The sequence below is a fragment of the Danaus plexippus genome, chromosome 6 (genome assembly GCF_018135715.1).
Source record: "Danaus plexippus chromosome 6, MEX_DaPlex, whole genome shotgun sequence".
Lineage (NCBI taxonomy): Eukaryota > Metazoa > Arthropoda > Insecta > Lepidoptera > Nymphalidae > Danaus > Danaus plexippus.
Window position 1 is genome coordinate 7,610,323 of NC_083540.1, and position 20,164 is coordinate 7,630,486.

Consider the following 20,164-nt stretch of genomic DNA (forward strand, 5'->3'; position numbering starts at 1 on the left):
GCATCTATGGTGTGAACGCCACTATGTTACGGCTTATGAAGAGGACGAGCGCGAACGTGGTTTGTAATATACAATGTAATAGCTCGTTCCGCACTATAACAAAAACTCCTTTTTATTGGTTTTGAAAAGTAATTTTCCGTTAATTTATTTATAACTTTATGTATACTTTACTATATCCCTTATTTTATTTAAATCTTTTTCTCAGAAACCAATATTTCTGTTGTCATATTTATTATTTAAGAAAATCCTAAAACTTATTCAAATGTTTGTTTGGAACAATTCCCTTTCATATTTTATCTGATATATGATAATCTGCTAGGTATAATTTAGAGAATCGTAGAAGAAAAAATGTATTAATTAGTAAAATTGTACTAACTTTAAAGTAACTTTTAAGTACTCCAGTCTCACTATATCAATTTCCTTTAAGCTTAAGTGGACTTGAGAGAAAAGATAGATATATAATTCTTTTTAAACGTCTTGGACACAATAGTTATGTAAATTTATCTACATTAAAGGTTTGGTAATTGTCTCAATTTTTAACTTACAAAAAGGCGTGTCGGCATGACGTAACATGTGCCAAAATTATCATAACAGAGACTACACCAGTAATGTTAATCATATTGATTGGGACGAGACGAGGCGACCTTCATTTATCACTGGAAATATTTTTACGATATAGAATACAAACTGATAAATATAATAAGCACAAACAGTTTCTATGCTGAATATTAAACTAGTTAATATTTTAAAAGAATCTTATTTAAGATTTCAGGATCAATCTGCGTGTATTGTATTCTAGAACATTCCCTTTGCTTCTAGTTCGCTCACACAGCTCAATAAGTTTTTGCGATCGTCACACGTGTTTTTTTTTTTTTAACAAATACGAGTGAGGCATTAAATCAAAAGCCAAGGTCAGTCAAAATTACTTGATTATTGTATTAAAGTTACTGTTTAATTGATAGTTATTTATATAGAGGTCTTTGAAAAAATCATTATTACATTTCTACTGTGATATGCTTGGATATCAACCCATCTGATATCTAGTAAAAATGTAGCGGTAGATTTTAAGAGCACTATATCACTTAAAAAGTATTGACACTGAATTATTATTCCTTATTATTAGTTTGAATTGATCAATATGACAGTCCTTATATATTGGGATGATTTTATTTCATAGGTGTGTACGTGTCGTCTCTGCATGGAACTTGATATAAGTGAACATAACCAGCCGAACCACCCTGATTTAGATTTATCTAAATAATTGATGTGTATTTAGTGTAGTGTGTATTTTATTGTATTATTAAAACTCAATAAACAAGCAATGTTCTTATCTATACAGCCAGCTATATAAGATGTTTCACCAGTAAATAATGTTTAATAGTAAATATTACTTTGTGAGTAACACAAGTAGTTCTACACTGTTTACTTATTTTAGTTTTTTACAACATAACATGTCAGTATGCTTTATTTTGTAAAATATGAAATAAAATTATACTTAGTACATATTTTTTTAAAGTTTTGATTTAATATTCAGATCTAAGACATTATTTAATATTCCATTTACTTCATTTAGTATGGCCCAACAAAAGCTATCATCAAAGGAGATCTTTGCTTTGGAGGATCAATATGGATGCCGAAACTACGCGCCTTTACCAGTGGCGTTATGCAGAGGAGAAGGTATTTATTCGTCTTTATTTTATTATTTTTAATCAGTTCGTCCTTTTATAATAAATTATAAAACGAAGTACGTTCACAGTGCCTGAATTATTTTACGTTCATAATGAATAATGTTTTTCAACATATAATCCAGAATAAAGTAAATGTATATTTCACAAACATGACATATATGGAGCTTTGTTATTTTTTAAAAATATTGATAGAATTTTAATATTTTCAAAGTATTCTGTTATTTGAGGAAAGAATATTATGTCAACAATAGGATTATTGCATTTAACTTTTATATCGTTTACCTTTCGTGTATCGGTTTATTATAGTAAAAAAAATGTCATTACTAATGAAGTATTAATAATAAGTTGTGTATTTCCCTTCAATCTTGATGTTTAGATAATACTTTAGACAATTTTATTCAATTTCGATATCCCTTATGTAATCTAAAAAAGTTGGATTAAATTAAAAATAATCTGTTATATATAAATACTAATAATGTTAACGAAAACAATCATTATTTTTTTTGCCATGACATTCATAAGCCATGGTTTAAGTTCGAATCATCTTCACCCTCAACAGAATTATTTATGTATTTCATTTGTAAAAGGTTTTCCCTAGTTCGGACTGTAGATTCTATACATTTTTTGGTACATGAAATATTATTTAGCACGTATCTTGGGTTTTTCAGTTGATTATAGAGATTGATCATTATCGTATGCGTATTTGATTTTCGCTACACGCTTCGTATGTATGATTAAACACATAATAAGTCCTCATATCACAACTTTGCATTATCAAACTAAATGGGGAATGTCTCCAGTTCGTCATTCATAGATCTTGCTACACACGATAGATAGTATCAACATAATAAAAACCTGGCAACACTGATTATATAATGTAATAATGCAACCTAGAATTAGGAATAATTAGTAAATCCTTTAGAATTAAGAATTACGTTCACAAGTGAACAAAATTTTTAAATCGCGAAGGGCAAACAAATATTTGTTTAAATGCAGAAAAATATATTAATACTATTTCCCCACTAGTAAGACAAATAAAAATTAAATAAAGTTTGTTTTCGACACAAACTTCGAAAATAATCAGAGAAATTATATAAAAGTTTGTATTATATATTGTATTTCATTATATTAAATATTTCTTTTTCTTGAAGAAACAATTTATTCTACTTATAAGCTCTAATTCATTTATAAAATATTTCTTTCATATTCCGCACATCCAAGGATGTCTGTAAATTAAAATCATGAATTTTTTAAAGCTTCAGAATGAAATTTTACTACAATAAAGAGTTAATTATTGAAGAAATGAGATTGTGATGACGTATGATGCACTTCAAGGAGATAAGTTAAAAAGTGCATAAGCATTTCCTTAATGTGATGTCAAATTGACAGATAACGTCCTTTACGTTTAATATGTATAAATTGTTTCAAGTTAGAAACTTTAATAAATGGACGCAATTATTCGTATGATAAATAAATGTAATTCCAATGAGCAGATAGCTGAATATGGAATTTGAATTCAAATACTTATTTAAAAAGCTATCTAATAGACGGTATGTATTTCGTAATCATAATAATGAATTACATTATCATTTCCATTCATATCTTCTTGAGTTTACATTCTGTGAGCTAAATTTAACTTTTTTTCCATGACGAGTAGACAGCGACAGTAGATAATATCATCTTATGTAAATAAAAATAGTTGTTCCTATGACCTTAATAATATATATTTTTTAATATGTAGTGTTCTGGAAGTATAGACAATTAGTATGTGCAAAACTGCATGAATAATACCTGCACCTTGTGCTAGTGTATAAAAAAAAATTAAACAGAATGTATCAATGTTGAGACATTTTTCTAATGTCACGGCATAGGTCAATGACTTTAAGGCACATCCATGATGAAATATTTGACCGAAGATGAAAACAGAAAACATTGACGCAACTTGCGACCAGTAATAACTTTATCATTATTAATACATATAATATTAATGACTTTGATATCTATAAATATAAATTTTTACAATTAAATTGTTTTCACAAAACAACTTTTGTTGTAAATTATTTTTGTAAGTAAATATTAAACGTAGTTTATCGAATCTTTATGAAACAATGTTATCAATGCAAGCAGGACCACCTACTTTTAAAGGTCATGTACACTGGTTTGTTCTAATCTTAGTAAATAAAGTTAGTTTGAACCAGATTCTTTTATTAATAAAACAGTTTATATTAAAACATTATTTAAATCGATTTTTTTTAAACGTTTACGTAATTATATTTCTTAGAATTTTTAGTTTTTTCTTCTTTTAACAAAGAGTTGTATTAATTATTTTCTTTTTAAAGAATTTTACTAGATGCGTTATAAATGTATTTATTTATTAGGATATAAATACCCATTTGCATAAACTAAAAAATCATATCTCGGTTTTAAATGTATACTATCATTACTTTTTTAATTAAATACTATTTAGAAGTTCTTCTAAGTGAGAATAATTATTAGGCTCAAAAAATTTGGTATAATACCATTCTTTGTTTTTATCGATTAATTTCTTCCTATGACGGTTGTTACTTATTCCTAACTATAGCACAGGGATGAAATGACGTTTGTGTTTATAAAAAGAGAGGTAGATTTTAGATTTTTCCAGAAGATTTTTTCACATTCCAACTCACATAAATTTGAAAGCGATCAAAGTTTTAATTATTTTTCAGTAGGTTTATCAAGGAGAATATTGATTAATTACGATTTTGACATATCACTTATTAAGTTGTTTTTTTTTATAACCCTGTTCAAATGACACTCTGACTGACTAGCCATGACATTGAATTTGACATAATTATTATTTATTAAGTGCAGTGTGATGAACAAGACAGCAACTGAATAGACCTTGAGTGACGATAGAAATAAGCGATTATAACAATTAACGGACTTTCCGTAGATTTAATACAAAAATAGAAAATTCCTAATTATACCAAACTTTCGGCTGTACCTAAAGTGAGAAATAATGAAATGTATCAAGTAATTTACCTATTACAAAAACATTTTATAATTAGGTCTTAAATTAATTACACATTTACTTTCATTTTATCAGGCGTGTATACTTGACAAGAAAGCAGTCTGCAGTAATGGTATTTATCAGTTATATAAAGTCATTATACTTATTATTTATTAAATATCCTAAGATTAAGTTCTCATGTAATTTGGTAGTTTTCTTATTTTTGTTCAATGCAATAAACTTCATGGTCAATAACAAAAGTATATATAGTTCATAAATATAAAAAATTATAGATAAATTTTTACAGCTTACTAGTCCTGGTTCCTACTAAAATTATAAAGGGGAATGTTTATGAGGATGTATGGATGATTGATGCTTTTTCATGCAAAAACTACATTACGTATTCTTTTGAAACTTTACAGTAATGTAGTTTAGACGTTAAAATAGAACATAATGTCATTTATCTCAGAATTCCGTATAGTGATGACAGTTGTAGTATGCGTAAAGTCACTTTGTATATCGTTGCGTGACGGTTATTATACGTATTGTTTGAGTATACTTTATACATTTCTCGTTAAGCCCAATTCCGATGAAAACAACTAGTGTTAATATATAACCATTATGGAAGCTTCTTGGTGCGTCAGAATTTAAAAATACAGTAACAAAAACTTTTATAATCGTGAAATCACAGAGTGTTATTTGAGTGCGCCCGGCTTAATAATTTCAATATTAAATTTTATAGGAGTGTTTGTATGGGATGTGGAAGGCAAGAAGTATTTCGACTTCTTGAGTGCTTACTCTGCAGTGAACCAGGGACATTGTCACCCAAGAATCGTAAAGGCGCTAAAGGAACAGGCTGACCAACTAACACTAGTGTCAAGGTAGATGAAATTCTGTATTATTTGATAGTAACTTATTATTATTAGCATAGTTATGATAGATATTTCGTTTAAAAGTTCCTTTTATAAACTTTTACTATAAATCTATTTGATAATATTGGACATTTTAACGTAATTGTCATGTTAATATCAATTTTACGTAATATATATGGCTATTTTTTTATTTGTTTTAGAGCGTTTTACTCTGACCAATTAGGAAAATATGAGAAATTTATGACAGAGCTGTTAGGCTATGATCGTCTGCTGCCAATGAACACAGGAGTTGAAGGTGGGGAGAGCGCTTGCAAGATAGCCAGGAAATGGGGATATGACGTCAAGAAAATACCAAAAGATCAGGCAAAGGTATGACGTATTATGGTCGTCGTTTTTACTTCATCCAAAATCTGCACAATCTAATCTTCAATGGCATTTATTTAGTTTTTATTGTTAACGTAAAATTATTTTACATTGGCTCTTAATGAAAAATCTAAACATTAAACGAAATTAGTTTTAGGTCATGAAACAAAAATATTGATATAATATTTCATAGAGAGGAACTATATCGTCGAAGTATTTAATGTTAATTTAACTATTATGGTACTTAAAATATATTTCAGCCTGTAAATCAACTAACAACCCTAAGAAAATATTTAATTTTATCTCATGTATATTATATTTGTAATATGTAGATAATTTTCGCCGAGAACAACTTCTGGGGTCGCACGTTGTCCGCGGTGTCATCTTCGTCGGACCCTACTTGCTACGAGGGTTTCGGTCCTTACATGCCGTGTTTCCAGATGATACCCTACAATAATATACCTGCTCTAGAGGTCGGATTGTGTTACACATATATTTAAATAAAAAAATCTCATGACGTTTATCTTTAAAATTATTAAATGGCAACACTAACTGGTTATAAATATTTAGAATTCAGGCCAGAAATAAATTAAATAAAATAATAATCCATTTATCATAGAAAGCCCTCCAAGATACGACAGTAGCGGCTTTCATGGTGGAACCGATCCAAGGAGAGGCTGGCGTTATAATTCCAGACGATGGTTATCTAAAGAAGGTTCGAGAGCTTTGCACTAAATACAACGTGCTCTGGATCGCTGACGAAGTTCAGACTGGACTTGGTAATTAATAAAAATAATATTCTAATACATTTTACTTATAATGATCCATAAATATTTGAAGCTCGATGTTTTTTTAGTTTAATAAATATAATTTTTTTTTAATCTTTATGAACTATAAAAAAACTTAAATGAATTTCTTGCACAAGGTCGTACTGGCAAATTATTGGCGGTGCAACACGAGGGAGTGAAGCCGGACATTTTAATACTCGGGAAGGCTTTGAGTGGTGGAGTCTTGCCGGTATCCGCTGTTTTAGCTAACAATGATGTCATGGGGGTGAGTTTGTTTTATTATTACTATATTGTAAATATTTCCAAGAAGACTAATTAATATACGATCGCGTGCAGGTTATAACGCCGGGTACACACGGGTCAACGTATGGCGGAAATCCTCTTGCGTGTGCTGTAGCTACTGAGGCTATTAAGGTAATTATTATAAAATGGGTTTAAATTCTGATGATAGGTTAAATATTCAAAAAGCTGATTCAGTAATTAAAAGTTTCTGATTATTGTAAATTTTTTTTTTTATTATTTAGGTACTGTTGGAAGAAAAGTTACCAGAGAATGCTGAGAGGCTGTGTAAGGTGTTCCGCGAGGAATTGGAAAAGATTCCTAAATCGAAAGTAGTGGCGATTAGAGGAAGAGGACTCATGTTTGCCATTGATGTTCACGCGAGTAAGTTGGGTTCAACTAATTCAAGATCTATATATAGAATTTATATTCAATACAAAAACTATATTGGCTGAATTAAAAAAAAGTTTAAATCACTTCTCAAATATGTCGATTGGTGTTATCTGTGGCTCAACAATTAATATGTCATTTAAGGTATTGGCGCGTATGACGTATGCCTGCGACTGAAGGAAGCCGGTCTCTTAGCGAAACCAACACACGGACAAACGATAAGACTCGCACCACCACTAGTTATAACGGAGAAACAAATAAGAGAAGGAGCTGCTATCATACAAAAAGTTTTCCAGAAATATTAACAAGTTCTACAAAGTGATGTCTTCATAGACTTGTCTATGGTATATCGTTAATCGACTCCAGATCGTAATTGGTCGTTTGTAGTATTCGGACTAAACATTATATGTTATAACTTATTAAAATAAATGTATATTTATTATAAAAAAATAAAACGTTATTATTATTATTATTTTTATACACGTATCACGCTGTGCTACTTAGTTGACTAGAGGTTTATTAAGAGACTGGCGGATATTCGAAGAGGGCGTCCATAGAAGAGTAACATTTAAATGAATTACTGACATCAGAATCGCTAATTTTGTTTTACCTTCAACTGATGGAGTCGTGATACGTGAAGACTGAAGATGGCAAACAAGCGTATTTCTGTCTTAATGGTAACAGTTAATACATGTTTATAATTCTTTATGACCTGCATCCAAAGCTTTACATTACTTTTATAGTATTAAAATTACACAAAAAATTCGTTTATAGATCAAGTCGTCAGATATCGTGAATCGGCCACATTGTGTTTAATTTCGTAAAACATTGTTTCGAACTCATCCGACTGCGACGAAATAGAAAAAAGGTTTAGTTTTAAAGTTGAACCTCAACTAAAAATTAAAGAATCCATTACGAAAAAATGTTAATCTTTCCATTATTGCTGTCAGTATAACCAGTCAAAAGCTATCAAATCTAAAATAGCAAAATGAGATCTAAGACTTTCGCGAGTATTATTCATTTAAATACTATAGCAAGCTTGGGATTTTTGAGCCCAATCATGACAACTATATATATCCTTATTTTTCAATTTTTATATCAAGAATCTGGCTAATCATTAATATATAAATAAAACAAGTATATTTACTGATTACAATTGATACTTCATGTATGCCGGGATCGCCCCTTTTCTCCGAGGGAGTAAGTCCGGTCTTTGCCAGGACCGGCCAGTCGCTGGTGTGCCCTGTTGCTGACAGATCCGGGGTGCACCAACATAGCGGCCGATGGCTTTCGCAGTGGTGGTACTTCATGTATAAAATTAATTTCGAATCGTATTTCATTGCAATATCTTTCGTATTCGTTTGTATCTTGTACATATATATATTTTTAATGAGATCTAAGACTTTCGCGAGTTTTATTCATTTAAATGAAACTAATATATTTTCGGATATACTACGCGGATTTTATTATTTTAAAACTACATAATAATCAATATAATATAAAAATAATAAAATCCGCGTAGTATATCCGAAAATATATTAGTTTCACTTAAATAAATATATATTTTAAATTTTCCCTGTAATCTACAGTTGAATTATAGAAGTCATTAAAAGCGAAACTTTAATGGTTAACTATTTTATACAATAAATTTTCGAACTACGTCACAACATAAATAAAACTGTCATTTTCATTGTTTTTTTTTCAAACAATGTTAAAGTTAATACTAGTATTTTTTTATAACTCATCTCGATAACTTCATCTACAAGAGCTAGATCCGATTTAACCTTGGATTTAAAGCATTTACAGCTATATCTATATATATGTATATATGTATATATATATATATATATTATATGTATTAATATGAAAAATACAATTAACCCGCCAAAATTTATCAGACGACATATTTTTGTAGTCCACAGCTTATATATACAAACAATCTAACAAAGCGCGCGTAAATTCAAAATAGAACTACTAATTAAATTTGTAGCACGCGATCCATAAAAAATGGCGGGTGATAAATGAAACTCGTGACGAATAAATTATCGTGTATCATAATATAAAATATATATTTTACAATACATGTCACAACGCAATTGAATCACAGTTAATTGAGGTAAATACTTGCACGATTACTATATAGACATTTGGTATTCCTACGTATTGTATCTACCGAACTAAACTAAATATACTGGTATTTATTCATTATCATATAACTAGGAGTCGAGCACTCCCAGTTGTGTCCTCATTGTGTCACAGAGTTTAGATAAAAGTACACTCTCGTCTAAATTCATCTTCGGACTCTCGAGCAAACCTGAAAAAAATATAACACAAGTGAAATTATATTCTATTTTATGAAAGCTGAACGTCCGAGTGACCTTCGGATATGCGAGTCATTTTTAAAGAGAACATTAAAATGTTACACTCGAAGCAATTTAAAATAATAATAAAAAAAAACATTGACAGAAGGTGCGATGAAATGTAACATTTCAACACTATAGAATATTATTTACGTCAAACGTCAAATTAGAATTGATGGGTTGCAATGAATACATATATATATATATATGTATTTAAGCTATGGCTTTTGATATAATTTTACAGTTCTTGGTATTCTCATTAACCATCATTGCCACTAGTAACAGTTTGATGTTTTTTGTTTATCTGTGATCTTATTTATTTCTTATCTATATCTATATATAAAGGTCGTTTTAATTTACCGTTGTTAATACAATCCCAACATTCTTGTATCTGGTAAGCAAGTCCAGCGCTGTTGTGGAAATGAAACTTGTATTTGCCCTTCGGCAACGTCCATTCGGTACTATTCGCTGCTGATATGTGCAAAACAGTTGGACACCAAAAATAGTCCAGCTGCAAGCGATTATATTTAAAAATTATTATGCCGTGAACACATTATGCCTATATAATAAATCAAACTATTCGTTTGTTGTTTGACATTGAACTTTTTAATATCTTAGGAAAGGATATTAATTACGTTACATTCACGCGTATGGGGCCGTGGTTACAAGTTAATAAACAACATCAAAGACTCTCTTTAGAACATCGAAATACAATCTATAAAAGAAAATTTTTTCATCAAGATCCTTCTTCTCATATTTAATCTCTTAAATAAATGGATTCAGTTTAACGAGATAATAACTTGGAAACACTAATTTTAGTCAAATAAAATATTGAAAAATATTTTTTTTTCATATACATACTTATAATATTAATGGTTCTAAATTTATGCGTATAAAAGCCCAATTACATGGCGTTATGGCAGAACAAAATGTTCCTAGTGCCGTCCGGATATGAATTTTTCGTTCTTTATAACAGCGAAGTCTTATTTGACACATAAACAAGTTTATAGTTTCTATTTTAGGACTTCCATTTCTGAAGGCTAAGACCTTTAATAAACTGTGCGTGACGATCAATATGTCCCAAATTAGAACACGTCAAGAATATTCCACGGAGAATTACGTTGAACAGAAACGACGTCCGTTTTTTATTCGCGTATAAAATTTATTATAATTACTTTCATAATTTCAAAAATTTTGTAAGGATAAAATTCTGAGAAATATTTTTTAATAAGTAATACATATTTTGTTACAAACAGAATAGACGAATATGAATATAAGTAGAATATACAAGTCACGTAAGGTAGTTGAATCATGAATGTACATAAATTTCAAATGTCGTCAGTGACGTCACCGCATCTAGTTAAAAGATTTTTGCCATGCTTACTATACTTCATATGGTAATGCGATGGAGTACACTCATATATATTGTAAGGAATTTGATCTTAATTCAAAGCAATTATCGCTGAGGATTCCGTTCCATATATTTTATTATTATTGTCATATAAAAACTTTTTAATGGAATAGATTTTTTTTATGCTCTTTTATATCGTGTGCAACTATTTTTATTTGTATAAATATTTTATTATATGGCCACATTATATTTAATATTATTACATTTTACATCTAGCAAGGATAAGAACTTAAAGAAAATCCTGTATCGTCTGTGGAACGTTAAATGGAATCCTTGATCCTTTCAACACCACCAAATATAGCCCGGCGATATTTGTAGGACGTTGTCTTTAGTCAAAACAGGTTTAAATAAACGACTTGTTTATAGTTTACGAATTCACCTTTGCCGTATGTGAATTACTGGCATAGTATTTTCTACATCATGTATAACTCTGCATATATCCTTGCACTACAATTAACGTTAATTGAAATGCAACAAAGACGTTTTTTGTTGTGCATAAGTTTTTTATTCTATTCATTGATGTGCAAGGACGTAAATATGATACCGTTCTTCTAGTCTGTCGTCAATCTAAACAGTCAAATCACATGCGACAAATTGATGGCCTATAAACTTTAAACTATATTTTTAATAATAGATGATTTAAATTCGTGGCAAACGTGCAAAATTTAAGACCAAAAATATATTAAGAAAAAACAGTCGTTAAATTAATTAGTAATATAGGATAATAACTTCAATACTTAAAATATAATCCACAAATAATACGTTGTTTACATTTAATATACTTAATTTTTTAAGATTTAATTTCGGTTGTTTTTTTTAATAGTTAATTTTTTTAATTATCTGTGACTTTTTAATTATCTTGTTCCAGAATTCAGAAATAATAAGTCACTGTCTAGATTGTATTGGAACACAAAATATTGATTAGATATTTACGCTACTTATGTATGTTTAAGGTAAATGTTTTCCTTGAAACGTTGGATTTAAATACGGTTAACCTTGATTTTGTTTTGGAAGGTTGCACGACTTATTGTTGTACAGATTTTGTCTGCGAAGGTTTATCTTGTAATGGCGCCACAAACAGAATCACAAGAAAAACAATAAAATTTCAATTGATAAGATACATTTAGTCAGAATGAGATTATCTTTATTTATTTAAGGAGGGGAATTCCATATACGAATGCAACTATTTGATAAGAAGTCTTATGTGATCGTGACATCAAACTGTCACACAAATATTTTAAGCACTTTTTTGCCCACTGATGTTTAATTAATTGAGTTCATAATTATTGTTTTTGTGTTATTACTTAATTATATATATTTTTAGTACCTAATAAAAACTTTTTAGAAAGTTAATTTTTAAAGTAAAACTTCTAATGCGACTTCCAACAAGGTTGCGTTAAATGTTCAACGCTCCTGGAGAGGGGGAATAGAAAGAGACGGAGTGAAAGTGAATGGGTGGGTCAATTTTAAATTGTAAGCAATGTTTATACAGTTTGTTTTAAACAATCAATATAAGTTCTCTAAAAATTGGTTTCTATCTCTTCCTATTTTCATTTCCACATTACGAATCATCACTTCTTCCGCGCGGAGTGATTCCAAGCAACTTTTTAAAAATTACATTTAGTTATTATATTAACAGATCGCAGACGTGGTTCTGCTCGCATGTGTAAAATTTAACGAGTTCAATTATTCTCTTCATTGCGGTATTTGTGTAAAGGAAAATTTTATACGTTATTAAGTACTGAAGACTGTATATATATTTACATTTATTATTAACAGGATACTTACATGTATGGTTCCTTTAGTACCATTTATTTCCGCTCTGTTAGCGAGCGCTGCCCTCGTATGCGCCGCGATGGTAGCCGTTCTACCGTCTTTGTATTTTAATGCGCAGGACATTGATTCGTCAACCCCGGTCTTACTCAAATGCCCGGTACACATAATATCTGTCGGCGGTTCCTTGTATATGAATTGCAGCAATTGTAACATGTATATACCTAAATCCAACACAACGCCGCCGCCCAAATCTTTCATCCTAAAAGAAATACCTGATTTTTCTACACAAAATCGCATACATTTAATATTCTATATTTTTAGAATTACATATATTAATTTATTATAAATCATGGTTTTAATTTTAAAGAATATGTCGATATATATAGATGTGTTTTTTGAATTGAACTATAAATAGTGTTAGACCGATTCAAAATAACTGGGGCGAGATTTATACTGTAATGGAATGGCCACGTATTTAATGAGAGGTTTGAAGATATAATAAAATATAATGCCGTAAACAAAAACATACAGATTCCTTTCAATATCATTAATTTCCACACCGAATTGCACATTTATATGATATATGTCACCCAAGCCGCCGCTAGTGATGTGCTTGTCCAAAGCGTCGTAAGCCGGGAAGAACCTAGACCACATCCCTTCGAGAAGAAACAGTTTTTTTTCCCGCGCTAAATCCACTAGGGATTTCGTTTGTTTATATGTCATGCCCATAGGTTTCTCACATAAAACGTGTTTACCATTCTCTAACATTAGCTTTGTTACTTCGTAATGTTGCAAGTTTAAAACGCTGACGAAAACAATGTCTGAAATAAAATGTGAGTGGCTAAGTCTGAAATAAAATGTAAGTGGCTTAGTCTGAAATAAAATGTAACTGGCTAAGGGGATAGTAAAGAAGAAGGCGGGATATAAAAAAAAATCACTTTGATAGATAATAATAAAGTTAATGGAGTATAAGTACTGATTGAACTTGACCAAGTGATATACGCGTTCGAAAACAAATACGCAATCTAATACGTGTATTACGAATATGTCGCTTTATGTTAAAACAATTCTACTAGAGATGTGACCTCACTTGGTAATACTAGTATAACTTTTCAAGTTCAAATATAAAACTAGTTACACCACGAGTACACGTAGTCGGGATCGTTGACTAATGTCATATAAACAATATCTAAATACATTACTTATTGAAAAATGTATGCTGTCAAACTAAGTAATGTTTCATACTTTTACACAATGTTTTTTTTTTGGTATCGAAAAAATATTTGTCAAACGACCTTGGATTAACAACAGACCGTAATTGCGTAAAGGTAGATAGATAATCAATAGTGATTTGGTCCAATAAAATTTACAAAACAACGAATGTCATACCAATTGTGTTGTCCGCTGCGATCGCATCGTAGCCTTCATAGGCAGTGCTAATATTATGGAGCGTTGCCAATCTGTAAACACGATCCAAGTCTTTACCAGCCACAGCTGTAACCTTGTGCTGTTCAGGCGACAGAGACGCCATCGCCGTTAGGAAGTCATGAGCAATCATCCCAACTCCGGCTACACCCCAATTTAATTGCTTGCCCATCTAGAAAAATATTGGCCGTTAATTTATTGTACAAAATCCCAAATAAAATAGAATAATTTAATTGATTTTTGCGGTCTTCAATTGAACAATAGTGACAATTAATATTTAAACGAGAATAAAATAATTATATCTCCATATAAGGAAAGACATAATTGTTGTGTGGGTGGGTATCTTAAAAAATTGTAAATGCTTACACCGGGATAATTACGCGATCATATTATAAGAGATTATGTAAGAAAATAACAGGTTGATTGGATTTTATTTATTTATTTTTTTAATACTAAAGCTATATCTATAGATAATCATTTTCAAAGAAGTTGTAACTGGCCAGTGTTGATTAAATAAAAAATAACAAATTTAATATTTTAAAAATAAATGTATATTTGAAGTTATTACATGTCACGAAATCACTCAAGCCGTTTATGAGTCTTGCTTACCTTGTCTTAAAAAAATTTGATAAAAATTTTACCTAATTTAATGATAATAATGTTTACAGATAACGGTAATGTTTGATTGTGGCTGTATTAGCAGTAACATATCTTCAAACTAAAACCATCGCCCAATGTATCAACTATATATATGTAAATGTGTTGCTTAGCGTAATTCAATATGATTTACACTACAAATATAATGTAACCGGACACTGCCTTATATCCAAATAGTTTTTATTTATGATGACAGTATAAAATTTTATCAAAACAAAAATGGAGCCAACACTATCTTTTATCAATCAATTTTAACTGGACACATTGAAAACCTTGCAAGTCATTAATGTGCTTCAGAAATAGCTAGAGCATTACTATTGGCCCACAGATTATTAACATTGAATGGTTATGTATCATGAAGATTGTGTGGACGTCTCATAACATTTTTATGAAATAAACAAACGGAGACATTTGTTTGAAAACATTGTTTTTTTATTACAAGCAACACATTCAGATAGTGCATACAACTCACAGCTTTCAATAACATACCATACCCAACTACTAGCTTTAATTCTGAAATTTAAGTAATTAATGTTTGCCCTAATCAGTATTATTCCAAAAAAAAAAAAAATATGAATTTCTTAAATGTATTTTAGTGTCTCAAATAAAAGGAATGGAATGAAACAATTAACATAAATTAAAGAGAGCCGAGACAATACATCATAACTTGCTAATGACTTCACTTAAGACAACTGTGTGAGATAACAACTGTAGATTATAAAACTGTATCATAAAGCATTACCATAACTTAAATTATGTTTAAATAATATTATATCATTAAATATATATTTAAATGTGTCAGGGACTGTTTTAATGCCACTAAGGACCTGGATATCATGTTAGATCTGAAGTCAAACAAGACTTATGCTCTTTTAATAAAACATGAATGTTTATTTTATTTTGAAATTAATATCACCTGGTAGTTAAGCAAGTAAGACAACATAATTTTATTTTAATAATTAAATTACTTTAGTGGCAAAACTTACGTGCTAGTTTAAAGGTTTTTGGTGTTATTTGAATTTTTATTTTTTACTTACAGTTACTTGTTCAGGCATCGTTTTTAAATTTGTCGAACGGAATTCTTTTTACCCTGTAAGAAAAGTACTTAATAAAATCTATATCAATTAATACATTTAGAAGTACTGTAAACAAGTTTATGTCGTGTAAATTTTAATTTGTTTATTAATTTATTGTAAAAAGTTAATAAATTAGATTTTATAACTCTAGTAAAAATTAATAGCGGACAAGAAAACGGCTAAGTTTACCTAGAAATATTGAATACTCCGTTCATACACTTGCAGCACGATTACAGAAAGTTGTAATTGGCAGTTATAATACTCTTTGGAGGAGATCACGAGACAATCATAACTGACAATTTATGAACGATAACAGCTTTTGGTAAGTTTACTCACGACCGCAATCGCTATTACAACATATCTGACTGAAATTCAAATTTAAATTTTGACAAGTGACAGACTATTTTGTGTTTCTTTCATGCTGGCTCACATATGTTTCATGTATAGAAGTTATGAATGTCATTTATATTTGCAGAAAAGGGCATAAAAATACTTAAAGATTTTTTTCCTTAAAAATTGATCAAATAACTGACCCTATGAGGAGAGATATTTTATAATATTCATTGACATAAAATTTTTTTGTATTTTCAAATTAGTAAATGTGGGGTATTATTTCTAACAATGTTAAATTGTTTTAAAAAATCTATCTTCTTCAGTTGTTAATAAGCACTTAGAACATGTCAGTACATACCTATATTTTAAATAGAAATTAAAAGAGTTAAATTTAAGTATATCTTAAAGTTTAATATATTAATACTTTTATATTTAGGCAAATAGTATTAAATTTATGGGAAAATTGTTTAAGAAAATGTGACACTTGATTTTTCTATAACATCATTTTGACATTAAAGGTTCATATGTCATTCTATTTTTATTTTTAGATGTATAGTTGCCTATTTTATTTTATTCTATAATCTAGTATTTACTAAGTTCTATATACCTAATACAAATATGACTTAGGCTAAACGGCGTAGTTTGCCTTTTTCTTTGTTTAAGTGATATATTTAGTAAGTTTTAAACAAAAAATGAAGTTAATTTTATGGAGATCATACACAAAAGCACGAAATCGTGGTATATTAAGTGGATCAAATAAGAATTCTCTTTGTTCACTATGTTCTCTATTTATTAGAGGTTTTTCTGAAGACAAATCAAGTACTGAATTCAGTGATAGTACAATATTAATTGAGAATGGCTGTCATGTGCAGGAACTTCCTGTTGTTGTTCGAAAAATGAAAGATTTAGCGGATTTAGAGAACCCTCAAGCAGAATCCCCTCAAACTAACACCGACAGTCTTAATTACCACCTAATACAGGAAGAGTTTAAACAATGCAATAATCTGAGGGAAGTGTTCTCACTGATAACTAAATGTATAAAAATAACTCCAAACATTGCATTAGGCGCCATAGAACGTATAAATGACATAGAAAATGATATAAGTCACAATATATTCAACAGTCAAGGCAGTCACTTAAACTTTGCAAAAGGTGCTATTCTGGAGAAACTCCTAAAAGTTGTAATGAAGACTGAAGACACGCAGACAATATTAAATATCCTTAAGACTTCATCTACCTTAATGGAACCATACAAACCTAGATTCTGTGATGAATTACTGCTCAGAGTGATAGATAATAAGTTAACCATTGATCAGATATGTGAATTTTATAATTTTCTCATAAGTAATAATTGCGAACAGAAATATTCCGAAACTATTGATAAGTTATGGGTGGGTCTGATTGAAAATGAAAAGGATATAAATGAGCAAAACATTGTACAAATATTTTCTATTTTATATGGTTTAAAAGTAAGCAAGAAAACTATTGTTAATTTGCTGGAACAAAAATTGTCAGAACTATGGAGTAAGATAAAAATACCAGCAATGCTTGAGGTTCTTGACATTTTTATAGTTGAAAAGTATTTTTCGATGCAGTCCTATCATGTTCTGGGATATTGGTTATATGCTAATATTCATGCGTTAGACGATGATGCATTGTTGGACATAATAACGAAATTCACACGCCTCAAATACAATGACAATCAAATAGAAGCGGCTGTCGAAAAGTTTCTCAAACTCAAATCATCTAAAATTAAATCGGAAGTTCTGATAATTGGTATATTAAATTATTGTATGCAATTTAAACTTCGCAATAATTTAATATTAGAAATAAGCAGTCGGTACTTTTTGGATAATTTAGAAGCGATACCATCAAGTTTTTTGAAGTCTTTCATTTATACATATGGATATTTATCATATCAACCGAAAAATTCAGATTTTTGGCCGGCAGCAGAGAAGGTTTTATTGGAAAAATATAATAAAATGAAAATTGAAGATCTCACTGATATCATTTTATCGTTCATGTATTGTGGTCAGTACCCATTGAAATTAGTACAGAATGTATTTAAAATTGAGAATACGTCAAAGATAAACAGCACAGATGTTTTGAAGAGGTTACATTTAATCGATACTTCTTTAACGTTAGCGTGTCACGAATATTCTGGTCCGTTGTTACCCAAAGATCAATGTTTCAAACCAGTATTACAAGATGGTCGAATAAAGAATATCATAGAAAAAATTCTGCATCACATTGAGATTTTATACGGAGACACTATGACGATAACAACATCCTACTTATTACCCAATTTTTGTTCTGATATAACATATTTAATTGATATTTTGCTGCAACCTAAAAATGACAGTGGAAATACATTTAATTGGAAATCAAATATGGACAGAAGTGACAATATAGGAATATTAATTCATCTGCCAGATCACTATTGTTCTGATGATGAGCTCATTGGACCACAGGTTATGAAAATACACCAATTAAATATAATTGGAATCAAAGTAATAGGTCTCAAGTATTCTATGCTTAGTAAGTTTTACACATCCCACAATATTACTGGCCTAAAGGATTATATAATAGCAAATATGAAATAAAAAAAAAAATCATATAGGAATCTTTTGCTTATGATAAAAGTTATTGTCTTCCAAATATGAATTTAAAATATGTATGTGAAGAGAATAAAAAAGGTCATAGAGTAAGAAGATATTTTTTTTATACAAGTAAAAGAACTAAGGTTAAAAAAACTAAGGTTTTTTAACTGTAATTTTAATTAAAGAATATACTTGTCAATCATACTTTTAGAATATGTAAGTTAATTATTAAATATTGTGATATTAGTATAATGTCTTTGTATATTTTAAGGCAAATTTAGAACAGTGTAATATTTTTTAGAATAGAGTACTAATAAAAGGAATCGAGTTATTATGTGTTAATTTTTGTATGCAACCTGAATTTATTTTTCTGTTTCCCATTACATTGTTAACGAAAGTCAAAGAAAAATAAGTTTTTTTCATTGTTGTCTAATTTTGTTGGAATACTAACGATTTGGCACTAATTACATCAAATATAAGTTTTCTTTAAATTTTAATTAAATTTTATAAACAATATGGGGTATTTTGGTAGACGTTAAGTGTTGTACGAATTAAGATTATTATACGTCGTGCTTTGTACTCGATATCAATAACCCGAGAAAATATATTATTTCATCCACATCAACCTGACACTACACTAGATAAGGGCAGTAATTTTTTTTCTTTAACAAAAATATATTAATTTTATTGCAGATATTTGAATTCACTCGCTTACGGATCTTGATCGTCCACTTCAGTCGCCTTTTATTGCTTCGCGACTAAATACTAGTTTCAACTTATCAGTGTAGGAATATTTTCCAAAGTAAATTTACTCTCGTCGTCCTTCTCGGGTGCTGATTCCTCTTCATTGCAATGCTGTCAAAGTGACTGTTTCTTTATACATTGGTGATTCGAATCATTCCGTTTGCATGGTTTTTGTGTAACTGTGCGGGTTATACTTTACCTTACATACATTGTTACTTTGTAGTTATTTCTGTGGGAATTACGTCTCACTAAATGCAGATTAAATCACCGTGCAAATTACATATGGCGATTTCCATACTAACGTGGTATGCCTATGGCTCCTAGGAGTACCTATCTTACCCGTCTATATAGGATAGAAAACTGAAAATTGGTTTATGCTTTACCCTACGGGAATACGTCACACCGTCAATTAA

General features: G+C 29.7%; 3 protein-coding genes across 7 annotated transcripts; 2 read left to right on the forward strand and 1 right to left on the reverse strand.

The window, feature by feature from the left end:
- The first annotated feature begins 772 nt into the window (after positions 1 to 772).
- LOC116778647 (ornithine aminotransferase, mitochondrial-like) lies at positions 773 to 7,824 on the forward strand. Of its 4 annotated transcripts, none has more exons than XM_061529873.1 (11): positions 773 to 911; positions 1,178 to 1,280; positions 1,574 to 1,677; positions 5,420 to 5,558; positions 5,750 to 5,918; positions 6,245 to 6,385; positions 6,532 to 6,691; positions 6,838 to 6,965; positions 7,037 to 7,114; positions 7,225 to 7,363; positions 7,514 to 7,824. In XM_061529873.1, exons 3-11 carry the CDS (start codon positions 1,575 to 1,577, stop codon positions 7,672 to 7,674), a joined length of 1,218 nt encoding a protein of 405 aa, XP_061385857.1. In that variant the 5' UTR covers positions 773 to 911; positions 1,178 to 1,280; position 1,574; the 3' UTR covers positions 7,675 to 7,824. The 4 variants fall into 4 exon arrangements, with proteins under 4 accessions (XP_061385857.1, XP_061385858.1, XP_061385856.1 ...); XM_061529874.1 differs by having other exon boundaries at positions 1,178 to 1,277; XM_061529872.1 differs by lacking the exon at positions 1,178 to 1,280 and having other exon boundaries at positions 779 to 911.
- A 1,580-nt stretch (positions 7,825 to 9,404) lies between these two features.
- Positions 9,405 to 16,444, reverse strand: LOC116778960 (trans-1,2-dihydrobenzene-1,2-diol dehydrogenase-like). 2 transcript variants are annotated; one of them, XM_032673071.2, is made up of 7 exons: positions 16,264 to 16,444; positions 16,036 to 16,088; positions 14,306 to 14,513; positions 13,446 to 13,737; positions 12,929 to 13,175; positions 10,090 to 10,240; positions 9,405 to 9,683 (listed from the first exon to the last, which is right to left on the reverse strand). In XM_032673071.2, exons 2-7 carry the CDS (start codon positions 16,051 to 16,053, stop codon positions 9,586 to 9,588), a joined length of 1,014 nt encoding a protein of 337 aa, XP_032528962.1. In that variant the 5' UTR covers positions 16,054 to 16,088; positions 16,264 to 16,444; the 3' UTR covers positions 9,405 to 9,585. The 2 variants fall into 2 exon arrangements, with proteins under 2 accessions (XP_032528962.1, XP_032528963.1); XM_032673072.2 differs by lacking the exons at positions 16,036 to 16,088; positions 16,264 to 16,444 and adding an exon at positions 14,951 to 15,252.
- A 541-nt stretch (positions 16,445 to 16,985) lies between these two features.
- On the forward strand, positions 16,986 to 19,349 carry LOC116779096 (uncharacterized). Its single transcript, XM_032673262.2, has one exon. The coding sequence runs from the start codon at positions 17,100 to 17,102 to the stop codon at positions 19,008 to 19,010; it is 1,911 nt and encodes a 636-aa protein (XP_032529153.2). The 5' UTR covers positions 16,986 to 17,099; the 3' UTR covers positions 19,011 to 19,349.
- Positions 19,350 to 20,164: the final 815 nt, after the last annotated feature.